General features: G+C 47.6%; 1 protein-coding gene across 11 annotated transcripts in view; it reads left to right on the top strand.

Annotated features, from left to right (window-relative positions):
• The window catches only part of Dido1 (death inducer-obliterator 1), a 52106-nt gene extending 37999 nt beyond the window's left edge, over positions 1–14107 (top strand). For 7 of the 11 annotated variants that reach the window (XM_006500609.4, XM_006500615.4, XM_006500610.4 and 4 more), the window contains 5 exons: positions 156–678; positions 1056–1209; positions 1716–1805; positions 2484–2679; positions 9487–14106. In XM_006500609.4, the coding sequence (XP_006500672.1) occupies positions 156–678; positions 1056–1209; positions 1716–1805; positions 2484–2679; positions 9487–12731 (4208 nt within the window). In that variant the 3' untranslated portion in view covers positions 12732–14106. Of the gene's footprint in view, positions 1–155; positions 679–1055; positions 1210–1715; positions 1806–2483; positions 6136–9486 lie in introns of those variants that run through there. The other 4 variants (NR_111965.1, NM_177852.4, NM_001291433.1 and 1 more) reach the window with 2 other exon arrangements.
• The last annotated feature ends 585 nt before the right edge of the window (positions 14108–14692 follow it).

Below are 14692 nucleotides of genomic sequence, written 5' to 3'. Positions count from 1 at the left end.
AAATTGCTCTTCTCACTAGCTGTGTTCCAGGCAAGCTGAGACAGTGGTTTCTGTGCTTGTGTACCCTTGCCTCGGGTGTGCTTTTGATTGACATTCCCTTTCACTACAATTGAGCTGAGCTCTTGAACGTCTTCTCCTCCCCTCACATTCTTCAGGTCAGGTTCCATCCTCGGAGGATGAACCAGCTCCTAAGAAGCAAAAGCTTTCAGCTTCTTCTAAGAAGGAAGACTTTAAGCCCAGGCATGACAGCTCTCCACCTAATGCAGTTCCTAACACTGCTGATGAAGGGATTGCAGACACGCTGCCTGAAAATGCCTCTGAGCCAGACCCGGAGAGTACATCTAGTCTTAACCAGGAGAGAAAGTGTTTCCCTGAGTCTCCAGGCGATAGCCATCCTGAGCCCTCGTCTCTGGGTGGCCTTTCTCCCTCTTCTGCCTCTGGTGGGAGTGGGGTGGTCACCACAGTCACCATGTCTGGTCGAGACCCCAGAACTGCCCTGAGTGGGTCGTGCACAGTCACAGCCTCCATGGCAGCCCATCTGGACAACTCCCAGGCTTCAGAAACCAAACTGGACATGATAAAGCCTGCATTGACTTCTGCAGTGGTGCCCAAGTCCATACTGGCTAAGCCATCCTCCTCTCCTGACCCGAGATACCTGTCAGTACCACCATCACCAAGGTATGTTTTTAAAAGGATGGGGTCTGAGCAAACCTCCAACTCTGCCTTTAGACTGACCAGGGAAGCTGGTGATTAGACTTACCAGAAACCTGATAAATCTTTACTGTCCTAAAAATGCCCAATTTCTTGGCTGCCTAGTTAATATTTAGGTGCGATTCAGGTCTTATATACAAAAAATTTAACTTAATGGCTATTTCAGCTTGTTGCTTGTTCAACTTATTTTCTTGACCAAATGTCTAAGTCATAAATAGTTGCTTGCTAAGTAGAAGCTATACACCTTAGGGTTCTCTTTTGCTCCCAAGTATGAAGTCATCATAATTTGAAATATCCATTGTACAAAAGGAAATTAATATGTTTTTTATTGTTTGGTTTTACAGCATTTCAGAATCACGATCCCCACCAGAAGGAGATACAACCCTCTTTTTGTCTCGACTCAACACGATTTGGAAAGGATTTATTAATATGCAGAGTGTAGCAAAATTTGTCACTAAGGCATATCCTGTCTCTGGGTGTTTGGATTATCTCAGTGAGGTTAGAACCAAGAACCACCCCTCCCTCCCTCCCTCCCTCCTTACTTCCTTCCCTTCCTCCCTTCCTCCCTTCCCCGCCTCCCTCCACACACATCCCTCCTCTCTCCCTCTCTGTCTCTCTCTCACTCTCTCTCTCTCCCTCCCTTTTTCCCTCCCTCCCTCCCTCTTGTGTGTTTGTGTGTGTGTGTGTGTGTGTGTGTGTGTGTGTGTGTGTGTGTGTGTGTGTGTGTGTTTGTGTGTGTGTGTGTTTTCATGCTGCCCTGTGGCAACAGGTTATGCAGTATGGCCAGAGACAGAAATGTAAACCAGAAGTTAGGCATCCCAGTTCCCTGCCTCATCTTCTGAACACAGTATCTTGGAAGGCTTGTGGTTAGCCTCCCACACTGGCATTAGGCGGCACTTTTCTTTAAAGTTATGGTTTCATTGTGCGGTCTGGTGTTTAACAATTATTGTGTCAGTCTCTGAAGGCTGCAGCTCAGGTGTTCACTGCATATTCTTCTTGTGTAGGATTTGCCAGACACCATCCACATCGGTGGAAGGATTGCTCCAAAGACCGTGTGGGATTACGTTGGCAAACTCAAGTCATCGGTGTCCAAGGTACCTGCGCACAGTGTGCTCGCTGCAGCAGTGGGAGATTGTGTTTACTCACACTTGTATAATTTATAAGTACATGGAGGTATGAAGTGTACTTGAGTATAGTGTCTATTTTATCATAATGGTATGAGTGCCAGATTTTAGTAAATACACAGGCTTTGCGTTTCCTCAATCATGACTAAGGAAAAAGAAATCAACTTGGAGGCATTCTGGTTTAGGCACAAAGTCTTAGCTCACACATAGGCTCTGGGTTCCTAAAAATCCTTTAGGTCAGCTGCAGGTAATGTATGTGAGGGTTCTTTTGGAAATGGTCTGAAATTTGTACCAGACTGAGGAGGTAAGCCATATATAGTGACTTTCTAATGTGGAGATACCCAGTTGGCACTTGCTGATGGTGTGTCCTGGCTGTGACGGTCTGTCATCACAGGATAGAGAAAGCCTGCTTGGTGTCAGATGCGCCTAAACTGACAACTAACTATATATAATTATTCACTGGAAGTCCTGGGAGTAGTGGTGGTTTTAGCCTGGCAGTCTGACTGAAACCTATGTTCCTTACCCTTGATTTGTGTTAAAGCATAGGTAATAGGACTATGACAGGTCAGAATTACTAGACAGTGTGCCTTAAGGTCTGCATCTGAAGGAGGATTGAGCATGCTTCCTTGTGCTCTGTTTCCCTTACAGGAGCTCTGTCTGATCCGCTTCCACCCTGCCACTGAGGAGGAGGAGGTTGCATACATTTCTCTCTACTCCTATTTTAGCAGCCGTGGTCGCTTTGGGGTTGTAGCTAATAACAACAGGCATGTCAAGGACCTGTACCTGATTCCACTGAGTGCTAAGGACCCTGTGCCATCCAAACTCTTGCCCTTTGAGGGCCCAGGTAAGCACCCAGTTTCTGGGAGGTGATTAGGTCCACCCAGTCCCCACGCAGCCCTCTTCACTGACATAGTCCTCCCAGGTTGTCACAGGAACCTTGGCCTCCTGACCCAAAATCCCAGGAACTAAATTAGGATGACCAGTGAGTGGAATCATGTATGTATGGAGAATCCATTCTCTGAAATTTTAGACACATAGCTCTAAAAGTATCTCAGTTCGTATGAAAATTGGCTCCCTGCTTATAATCAAATTTTTTGCTGCTTCAAACCAGAGAGCTGTTCAAATGTCAGGACTAAGAACCAAACTTAGAGAGGAGAGACAGGGCCTACCTGGATCCAGGGGTGCCTTCTACTCCAGAAAGTAGGTTGCTATTATTGTTGCCACTCTACTCAAAGTGAGTTGGCCTCTTTCATTCCAAGGGACTTCTCCACAGGACTTGATTCCTAAGGAGTTCAGTAGCAGTGCCATAGAAAAGCATCCTAAAATGACTGCTTTTCAGTCACTGCACATATTGTAAGTTCTTTCATCTTTTGGATACTACTTAGATTTGCTCTTTCCTTGGAAGTATTGTTTAACCCATTACATACAAAGACACACAAGGTGGGGTCCAGATGACACAGAGGGCTTGGTCTGAGGTGTGTGGTCCTGCTGAGCGCCATCGAGGTGTCCTGTGGCCTCACTTAGACCATTGGTACTAGGGGCCTGAAATGGTCACTTCTGTCATGTTCCCAGAGGATTAATCTTACTAGCCAATGGGTTTGACATGTGCTAAATATTCTTGAACATGCTGTCATAGAAGTAGCTCCTGAATACCCCAAGGCCTGTACTCCACACCACTTGGACTACATACACCTAAACTGGCTAAGATGCTGAAGCCCAAGCCCAGTGCCCCAATCACAGCCCTCTACCAACTACAGACTGCTCCTAGTTCATGGCATGGCTTTACCTTTGCCTGCAGCTACACAGTATGTGTACATTAAGTGTTGGTTTGTGTCATAATGCTGGGTTAAATGTTAGTGGTATGATGCACTAGATGATTTTAGTGCCCAGCACATTTCAAAAGTAAAGTCTGTTAGTATGTTCTGTGAAGCCATAATCGGGATATAGAAAAAAGAAAAAAAAAAAAGCAGCCACTATCTGGGTGGCAGAAGGTGCCCTGGAAGTGCTTGATGACAGCCACGTGAAGAGCTCTGGCCAGCCTATTCATGACCAAGGGCAAAGAGGTATCCAGTTCTCCTGGAAGTGAAGATCCAGAAGCTGACCCTTGGCACCTGTGTGAAGTGTCTCAGCTGGCGGGTAGGAGTTTATGTCCACGTGTGGTGCCTATAGTGAGGACAAGTGTTGCCCCTGGTCACCTTACACTCTGGAGGAAAAGCACACCTTTTATCTCAGAATCGTGAGTTAGATCCCTTGCCTCCTGTTTGCTTATAAACAAAGACAGCACTTCCTCCTCCATATTCTCTCACCTCAGCACCATCTCAGCATTGCCAAACAAGGACAGACTGTTTGCAGTGTTGAGCCTGCAGAGTACATGGGCATTGGGGGTGCATGGGACCCCTAACCAAATAGTACTTGGAGGAGGGAGGCTCCCAGGGCCAGAAGACCACCAAAGGAATGGCACAGCCACTGTCACTGCACAGTCATCTGGGTGCAGGTAGTGGGATAGCCAGCTGAGACAGGGCAAGGTCAACTGTGCTTCAATTGACAGGAATTGGGACTTGGCATACTATATTCCACTAAGTGATAGGCACTGACCACTAAGACTCATGTTCAGTGGCTGGCCACGTAGAGGACACACTTGCTGAGGCCATGACACTGAAGGATTCACTCAAAAGGTAGGGCTCTAGACAAGTAATGAAATATTTCATAATGAGACTAAAGGACTGATAGTTTTTAACGATACTGTTGCCACAATTACATGTGTGTGGTATTTGCATACTGTCAGTGCAAACAGCCTTGGCCTAGGCCAGGCTGGTAGCTAGACCTGTGTTATGTACTGATGGCTTGACTTGGCATTTTCTAGGTATGGGAGTGTGTGTGTGTGTGTGTGTGTGTGTGTGTGTGTGTGTGTGTGTGTTTGTGTGGGGGGGGGGGAGAGGGAGAGAGAGAGAGAGGAGAGAGAGAGAATTATGCGTGTGTGTACTGTATGTCTACAAGGATGGGCTGGAGCCTTTTTCCTGGCTTGGTTTTACCTGTCCTCAAAGCATCTAATTTTAACGGAAGCCCTGGACACCTTGAGCCATCTACAGATGGTAGCTCTGTCCCCTCAGCCGACCTGTGGCCCCATATGAGTACCAGCTACCCAAAAAGCTGGGAGTCAACACATATACCTAGGAAATTATTGGGGCTTGGGTCTGCATACTCAAAGCCCTTCTCTTGTACAGGCTCTGCCTTTAGGCTGTGAGTGGTGAAGTTCTAGCCTTAAGCTGCTATCACAGCAGGTGCTAGCATATCCTGGTGAGACTTGGTAGAGTAGCCCCATGCAGGGTACTTACCAAAGATCATGGTGGGAATAGGGAGGGCCTTGTAGGAAAGTGACCCACTGGTTTATGTACCTCAGTGTCTACGCATGGGGCCACTGATGGTCTTCCATCTGAACTCAAGGCCAAGTAGTTTCTGACATTGGCCTCTTGAGTTCCTTTTTTCTTATTTGAAAGAAGACAAGACCTCAAAAGTATTCTGACCACATCCCAGGGATATGCCCTGGTAGCAATTGGTTCTTGCTCTAGAATTTGTGGTTCACAGACCCAGCCAATGCATCCTGAGCTGCTGGGTTTCTCCCTAGTTTCACACTAGTGCCCTTAGGATTTTATAATGATTTTCCACAAAAATGCTGTCTGTTCTTACTCTGTCGGACACTGGTGTTTATTATCTACCATGGATATTTCAAAGGACATCTAGGAAACCTAGGTCCCTCTGACCCAGCTGTCCATCCTCTCCACAGTAATTTAGATGCTGTCTTAAAGCCACCAACAACTCAGGCAACTATGGCCTTGGTCAAGTAGCAAGACTAGTTAGGGAATACTTCCCCTTCTACCCAGCCCTGACAGCACTGAGTCTAAAACCCACGTGCCCACTTGATAGTCATTGGGGTACACTACCTGGTTGGAGAAAAAACAAGGCACTTGGTTCTGATATTGGTGCCTGTTGCACCCCTCAGTCCACTCAGAATGTAGCCAGTCTCCTTCCCAAACCACCCTCAGGTGTTCTGAGGGGAAGGGCATGCCTCTATCCATAGAAAGCATTCCTCGGGGAGTGTCAACTCCAGTGTCTTTGTGTTTACTTTAAACAGTTTCATTAGCTGGGAAGTTCTATGCTTTGAAATATTAGCAGGTAAGCACTCCAGTTTTCTTGTGAATGTATCAAAGCTTTGCACAGAAACTGTAACCAAAGTCAAATATGGTGTTGAATGGAATGTACTATTTTGATGATCTAAATCAATAAAAATATGTCATGGAAACTGGTCATTGTTTGTTTGACTTGGAACCATGTGGTAGCTAGGGCCACATGCCCTAGGTCTGCCTCAGCTCCTTGTAAGCCAGCATAACTCTCTTCTGGTAGTACAGTGGCTCCCAGTGTCCCAAGGGGCATGCAGACTGGCTTGCTCCATGGTGTCCTTTGTTCTTGGGCACCTGAAAGAAGATGGACAGCACCCTTATTATTCCAAGTATGCACTGGGTGCAGTGGCTTTACCCTGGTCTTAGAGCATCAGTGCAGGAAGGGCATGTGCGCGAGTGTGTGTGTGCTAAGTGGGTTGGGAAGTAAACAGTTCCCTCATTTGCCAAGTGTGTCCAAGTCATAACTAAAACTCCACAGTTTCTGATGCAGCAGGTGTGAGCATTTCATTTTGACGGATTCAGACCATTAAAAGATTTTCACTTTGAACATGTTGAATATCCTGTTAGATTTGGGGATAAAGGTCAATTTGACAGGTATGAGGTCAGCGGGGGTCATCAGCTTTGGAATGATTCTGTTAATATGGAATGCTAGCATGCACACAGGTCACAGTACCACCTCCCACTGTCTGTAGAAGCAGGGGGTTCTTCCACATTTTGCAGACTGTTGCTAACATGACTGGATCAAGGCCTTGTGAGATTAACTGGCACAACTTTTCAGTTGCACCCTTGTCTGGTTTCTCTTTCCTGTCTGATACCCCTGAGTCGAAAGGCCACACATCTGCTCTCATACACAGAAAGTCTCCCATGATTGTTTTGCCTCATTGTGTGAATTGACAGCCTCATAAGAATCCCAAAGAGGGTGGTGAGCAAGTAGCCTCCACCCTGTGTAGTGGCTGGCTCTTGTGAACCTCATATCTGTACTGCAGCTGGAGTGTCCATTTTTTCTCAAGCCATATACCCCGTACTCCAGGGAGCTGAACTCTTAACCTGATGGTTGACAAAATGCAGCAAGCCTGGAAAGTGGACTCCAAGAATCCTGGACTTCCATTGCCCCTCCTCCAGGTGTGGGGTAGAAATGGGGAGTTGGACCCTTTGACCTTCATTGGCTTCTCCTATGTGTCACACTTTGCTTACACAATGGAGCAGAGCCATTAACAATGAGACATGCCCTCCTCGTCGAAGATACTTCCAAGGCCCAAGATGAATAAATTGGATTCTTGACAAAATTATGCTGTTCCCAGGGTGCTAGCTTACAGAATTTGGGTTGGTGTGTTTTTTCTTGTTTGGTTTTTGGTCTGGGCTGTCCTGAAAGTCACAGTATAGCTGGCCTTGAACTCATGAAGATCCTTCTGCTCTCACACTCCTGAGTGGATAATGCAGACGAGCCGCCATTCCCTGTGAATATTGTTTCAGAATAGGGCTGTGCATTCTGGGGAGGTTAGCCAGAAATTTAAAGAACATGGACTGGCCTGTGGAGCCCTGCGGTATGCACATGATGCACACGTGATGTAGAAACATCTGCTGGTGAGATGCCATTCTAGGCAGCCTGCTGTGGCTCACTCAAAACCAGCATAAAATAAGCAACTACCAGTTGGAGCATCCTATGGTACTGGGACATAGGTGTTCTTTTTCTTTTCTTGTTTAAACAATGAGTACCCTAGACCTCATTTTGACCTTTTGGTTGTAGTCTATACTAGAACAGGAGTCTGCTACAGTGGAGGGCTCATCACCTATACTTAGGTGGTCTGAAAGCCTTTTCTGGAATGAGGTAATGTGGCCCCTCTTGTGGAGGACCCCCACAGCCCTTAGCACTGTGTCCCTCCTCATAGCCTGCCACTCCCAAACCCCCAGCCAACCTCCTAGTTTCAGATTCTAGAAAGAGGCTAGCTTACAGAACCATCCAGTAAAACATTGAGGCCCAAATGTTCATAACTCAAACTTGCAAGCTCTGGCGATTTTCAACAGACCTACCCAGAAAGGCTATAAATATGGGTTAGCAATTACCCTAGACTATAGATCTTAACAAGCCCAAGTACCTAGGGAGCAAATAGCAGCTGCTGTTTTTAAGTTTAAAATCCCCATAATTTCTCCTTAGAAAACTTGATAGCCTTCTACACATTCTGAGTGGGGAAATTTAGATATGCTGTTCAGTGAAATTGGTCTGCTCTCTCGGGTTTTTTGCCTTCCAGCTCTTTCTCTGATACACACCAGACAATTACCGTCCTATCAGTTTTTGTCCCTCCAGGAAGAGACTAGCACTGGAAAGAGGGAGGAGGGCTTGGTATGGGGTCTCTTCACCATTGTATGCTAAGCTTTACTAATCTTTACTGGAATTTAGGAATTGTAGCTCTCTTAAAACTAACTACATAATATGTCTAAAAGCAATTGTTTACAGTAACTTGAACACAAAATCTTTGATGATTTTAAGTGCTTAAAGATTATGAATATTTTATAAAAGTATATTGAGTGATATGAACAGATTGATAACTTGTCTCACTTTATATTTGTACCCTTGACACGTTATTCCCCACCCCCACCCCACCCCACCCCCAAGTTACAACTTTTGTAACCTGGACTTCCCCTTGTTTTGTTCTACATACACAGTGGGAAGCTGGCATTCCTGAGTTGGCTTGCCACACTGTTTTAGAGTAGTCCTTACCTTTAAAAGCAATGTGCCCCAATCTCCCTAGCACTTCCTCCCTGAAATTTGGCCATTACCACCATTATCAAATGCCCTGTTTACAAAGGCTTACGCAGTAGGTGGTTGGAGGTTGCTTTGTAATCCTGAGCTCACAGTGCTGCTATTGCTGGGATAGCAGTTGTGTCCACCATTCACAGCTCAGTATCAACTACTTGATACAGGAACGCCCAATGAATTCTGTTTTAAACTGAGCTTTGTTTTCTCGTTGCAATAATTTTGACACCAGACACAAAATTCACTGTACTGCTTGTGTGTTATTGTAGCTTCAGTTTAATTGGTCTCTAACTAAATATTTACTAACTTAGTATATTTAACTTAATGTGTTAAGTTAAATTTAACATGTTAAAGTTAAAAGGGGGCTGCTTTCTCACCTTTTCTGTAGCTTTCTCATTTCAGTAACTGGAAAGGCATAGTATAAATTCTGACGTGGGGTACAATTGCTCACTTGAGCTCTTGTTTTCTGGTTTCTGATCAGACATTGATCTATCATCACAGGCCCCCTTTAGACTACTAGAGGTGGGACTGGGTGTGTGTGCTGGCACATTCAGGGACTGGACTCTCAGCCTCCTGCACACAGGTTCTCAAACGTGGCACTTTACTGCAGAATCTCTTTTTTTCTGCCTAGTGAAGTCCCCCACAGAAAGCCATGGAAAAGGGTGGGAGCGAGGCACAATTCAGATCCTAAAGTTTGTATAAATATTTTGTTTTCCAGGTCTTGAATCACCACGTCCAAATATAATACTTGGGTTAGTAATATGTCAGAAAGTGAAACGTCCTTCAAGTGCTGGCGAGTTAGACAAGACAGATGAGAAGCGGACTCGACTCCAACAGGAAGAACTAGAAACTTCAGTCTATCCCAAAGTAACTGCAGCTTTGCCATCCGAGAAGAAGCCTCCCAAGTACAGTGTACACTCTATAGACACAGCTGCTACCAGCACCACGCCCCCTGGCTCTCCTCCCCCACCTCCTCCTCTTCCTGAACCCCCAGTATTGAAAATACTGTCATCCCTCAAGCCAGGGTCCACCAGCACTGTCACAGCGCCTACCACAGCAGCAATCACTACCACAGCTTCCCCTGTTACTGCTGCCACTTCCAAAACAGCCTCGCCCCTGGAACACATCCTGCAGACTCTCTTTGGGAAAAAGAAATCATTTGAGCCGTCTGGAAAAGAATCTGTTGGGTCTACTCTATCTCCACATCAGGATTCCAAGGCCAAGGGGGAGGACACCATGTCAGCAGCTCCTTTGTTGGATCCAATTGTTCAACAGTTTGGTCAGTTCTCAAAAGACAAGGCTCTGGAGGAGGAGGAGGAAGATGACAGGCCCTACGACCCTGAAGAAGAGTACAACCCTGATCGAGCATTTCATACACTGCTCGCTGAGCCAGGGAGGCCTCATGATGTGCAGAGTGTGTCTGAGACAGCTGAGAGGGAGGAGGTGGCCTATGACCCAGAAGATGAGACCATCTTAGAAGAAGCCAAAGTGACCATTGATGACTTGCCCAATCGCATGTGTATGAAAGTTAGCGCCACAGAAAGGCCTGCCGACTTCACCACCGATGCCTCCAGTGCTTCGCTGGTAGAGCAGCAGAAAATGTTAGAAGAGCTAAATAAACAGATTGAGGAGCAAAAGAGGCAGCTGGAGGAGCAAGAAGAAGCTCTCCGACAGCAGAGGGCTGCTGTGGGTGTGTCCATGGCACACTTTTCTGTGTCCGATGCATTGATGTCACCACCTCCCAAGTCGTCTTTGGGCAAGACAGAGCTGTTCTCTCAAGAACAGCAAGCCCCAGACCCAAGTCAGGGAGCCCCGAACACCAACCACAACCTAGACTCAAGACAAAGTAGGGACCCAAGGCAGGCCAGGCGGCTCGCTGCAGAAAACACAGAGAATGAATCCCTTCCTAGGGCCCCCACAGGAAGCACACCTGGCCCACAAGGCACCCTACCTGCAAGGGAGACTCCTGCTGGGACTGCAGTAGTCCAGGGGCCTGGGCTGGCAGCAGAAGCCAAGGAGTCAATGGCTGTTCCCTGGGCTCCAGGTGAAAACGCTGTGTTGAGACCTGAACATGACATCCAAAAATGTGAGCACCCTGGTAACCCTGTCTCATTACCCCTGGACACCAGCCACCTTCCTACAGCTGGGGATGGCGCAGCCAGGCCAGCACCGCCCCGCAGAGTGCTGCTACCCACACCCCCTAGCACCACCTTTCCACCCAGCTTCCCTTTGCAACCTAAGGCCCAAAATTTTAGTTCTGGAAGCAGGGAGCCTTTCTCAGGGCCCACATTTATGTCTCAGGAAACATCTCTTGGCTCATCCCAATATGAGGACCCCAGGGGTGCTCAGTCTGCTGGGAAGAATGACAGCCCAGTAGCTGATATGGAGGACAGCAGAGAGCCACAGCCTAGGCCTGGTGAGAGTACTACTTCATTCCCCCAACCTGGGCAGAGGGGAGGGGGCCCTCAGCCTCAGTTTCCTGGCCAGCGTGAACCTGCACCACGCACTTTTGGGATGTCGGGTCATCATGGTCCCAGTTTTCCAGGACCTAGGGGGCCAGTCCCTCCTTATTCAGAAGAGAACCTTGTTCCTAATAGTGATGGACCAAGAGGCCCTCCACCTGCCAGATTTGGGGCACAGAAGCCACCAATCCCTTCCTTATTCTCTGGGCAACATGGGCCACCTCCCTATGGGGACAACAGGGGACTCTCACCTTCTTATCTTGGTGGGCCCCGAGGAGGAGCACCAGCCCAATTTGAAGACCGCAAGGATCCTCATGGGGAGAAAAGGGAATTCCAGGACACTCCGTACAACGAGATGACAGGTGCCCCTGCTCAGTGTGAAGGGCCAGATCAGGCCCAGTTCATGGGGAACAGGGCACCCTTTCAGTTTGGAGGCCAGAGACGGCCACTGCTAACTCAAATGAAAGGGCCCCGTGGAGGACCTCCACCCTCTCAGTTTGGAGCCCAAAGGGGACCACCTCCTGGTCATTTCGTGGGCCCACGTGGGCCCCATCCTAGTCAGTTTGAAAATTCCCGGGGCACTCACCCTGGCCAGTTTGAAGGGGCCAGGGGCCAAGCACCTGGTTTCATGCCAGGCCCCCGGGGTATTCAGCCCCAGCAGTTCGAAGAGCAGAGAGTGAACTCGCCACCAAGGTTTGCCGGCCAGAGGGCATCGGCGCCCCTGCCATATGGAGGACCAAGGGGCCCTGCACCCTTTCCTGAAAAAAATGAGCAGCCACCTTCTCGATTTCACTTTCAAGGCCCATCTTCACAGCCCGTGAAGCCTCCCCCGAGGCCCCTGTTGGAGCTACCAAGCCATCCTCCTCAGCATAGGAAGGACCGATGGGATGAGGCAGGCCCAGCCACTGCTCTGCCTTCCAGTGCTGGGCCTGGACAGGGCCATGAGGCCGACGGGCAGTGGGCCACATCAGAGTTCCGAGAAGGCAAAGGCCATGAATATAGGAGCCCAGCTTTTGAAGGGAGACAGAGGGAGCGATTTGAAGCAGGATCTAAAGAAAAGCCTCTGGACGAGCCTGAAGCCCAAGGGTTGGAAAGCCGGCAGGGCCGGGCATTTGAGGATAGGAGGCGAGAGCGAGAGAGAGGCAGAAACTGGAGTCGAGAAAGAGACTGGGAGAGGAGCCGGGACTGGGACCGGCATCGGGAGTGGGATAAAGGCAGGGATAGGAGCTCCAACAGGGACAGGGAGCGAGACAACGACAGGGCTAAGGAATGGGACCGGAGCCGCGAGAGAAGCCGGAATCGCGACCGGGACCGAGAAAGGCGGCGAGACCGAGACAGGTCCCGCAGCAGAGACCGAGACAGGGACCGTGAGAGAGCACGAGACAGGGACAGGGACCGAGGCCGGGACCGGAAGGACCGCAGCAAGAGCAGAGAGAGCCCTCGGGACCAGAAGCCTGAGGCCAGGACCTCTGAGGGGGGCCCTGCTGCAGCCCAGGCCTAGAGGCCATTGCACTCGGGGCTGGGGACACGACCTGCTGGTGTGGACAAAGACCTGTGTCAGTTATTGTGTATATAGGCTCAGCCTGGCAAAGACCCCTTTAAAAGCCAAGTGCATAAAATGTGTTGAGCAAAGAGTTTTTGAAATAGCTATGAACTTATATACAGGATATAATATTCTGGACTTCAGGAATTACTGTAATTTTGTGTATAATGGTTTGTTACAAATTTTCCCAACTTTACAATTCTGATTTTTTAAAAATATTTCCATTTAAAATTAGAGAAATGGGAAAATGTCTACAAAAGCATATTGCTTTTTTTCAGATTATAAAGTTTTTTCCAATAACTTGACTGGTGTAAGTTTTAAGGGGATTTCAGTGGACCTTAGAGCTAGCTTTCCCTGTGTAGCCATCTCTGCTTCCGTCTATCCAGGGGCTTTCCTCAGTGCTGTCCTAGTCGGAAAGCACTATTGTCGAGGTGAGCTGGGGGCTGTGCGCAATTGCAGCGGTGGAAGAACTGCCTTCTGAGGCCCGCCCAGCTCCCAGCAATGCAGCACCTTACAAGTTTTTTCAGAACTTAATTAGAAATAGCCTGTCCTAGTAGAAATTGTAACATTTTTAAATAACAATTTATTTTTAAATGTTCAAATTTATCAGCCTAAAGAAAGAAAGATTCAGTTCAGAGCATTTAAGAGGGAAGAGACAGGAGTCAAGCATTGCCCATTGCTGCCCTCTGAGTGGCTCTGCAGACTGACAGACTCCAGATAGGCGATGGGTTTGGAAGCTTCTCAGTGGGATGGGGCAATGTTTGTACCAAATCTGGAAACGAAGAGGATGGTGGTGAAGCAGCCTGCTTCATGGAAGGATAACTGCTGTGTCGCCCCGGTTGCCTCTAAAGATGCTGTAAGAAGGCTGGCTAACGTATCTGACTGTGCAAATATGTTTGATAGTTCCTTTTATATTTTCATAAACTTACTTTTTCAGATAGAGAATTAGCTTCGTTTGTTCTTCGGAGTCTTATTTCACTGTACATCACTACAGATTTTTTCACTTTATAGCACAGATGTTTAAGTTGAAAAGACATGGGAAAATAGCAATTTGGGATATTTGCTATTGTAAACCAAATAGTAGGCTAAATTACATGAAAGTGTCAGTTTCAACATCTAATATGTGAAGGTTTTTTGTTTTTTTAAAAAAGTGTAAAGTAAAATTTTCTAACTTAAATGCACAAGCATAAAAATCAAGTGTGTTTCTTTAGGTTTACTTTGTAGAAATTTCTGTACATTGTATTTTGTATTGCAGAGTGTTATATCACTGTCCATTGAAACACAGGACTCCATAGGTTTTGTTACTTGAAGTAGAATAAATATCTACAGAGTTCTTGTCTCTCTCTTCACTCAACCTTGACCCCTAGTTGTCACAGGTACAGGCAAAGGCATCCCACTCCCTACTGGCAACCCTACTTGTGTGTTGGATGCTGCCGGCTGTGCTACGGTATCACCGCCCACAGAGTAATGTGCTGGCTGATGTTCTATAGAGAACCCTGACTGCAGGTTCATGGGATTACAGGCAGCCTGGAGGTGTCACTGGAGGCAACATGCGCCTTGGCAGAAGGTAGTGGGTCTGAAATGCATAAGTGCCATGGATAGAATCTAGCCTTTCACTGCTGGCTTTTTTAAGGGAGCTGAGCTGTAGAGCCAACATTCTAGTGTAGTTGGCTCAGCTCAAGTACATGTGGTCCTGCCCTTGACTGCCACCTACTGGTAAGACTTGGACCTAAATCCAGCTGCTACATCCCCACATGGTACCCAGTGCAGCAAGAATTTGGCAGGATGATCCTGACCAGCACCCAGCTGAAGTGTTTGCTGGGGCAACTCACCAAAGAAGCCCCTGACAGCCATATCCACTTTCTGTTTTAAGACAGTCTCACTATATAGCCTCAAATTGACAGCAATCCTGCTTCAGC

Source organism: Mus musculus, chromosome 2 (assembly GCF_000001635.26).
Source record: "Mus musculus strain C57BL/6J chromosome 2, GRCm38.p6 C57BL/6J".
In the NCBI taxonomy this organism is placed as follows: Eukaryota; Metazoa; Chordata; class Mammalia; order Rodentia; family Muridae; genus Mus; species Mus musculus.
This window is presented reverse-complemented; position numbering and strand designations above follow the sequence as displayed.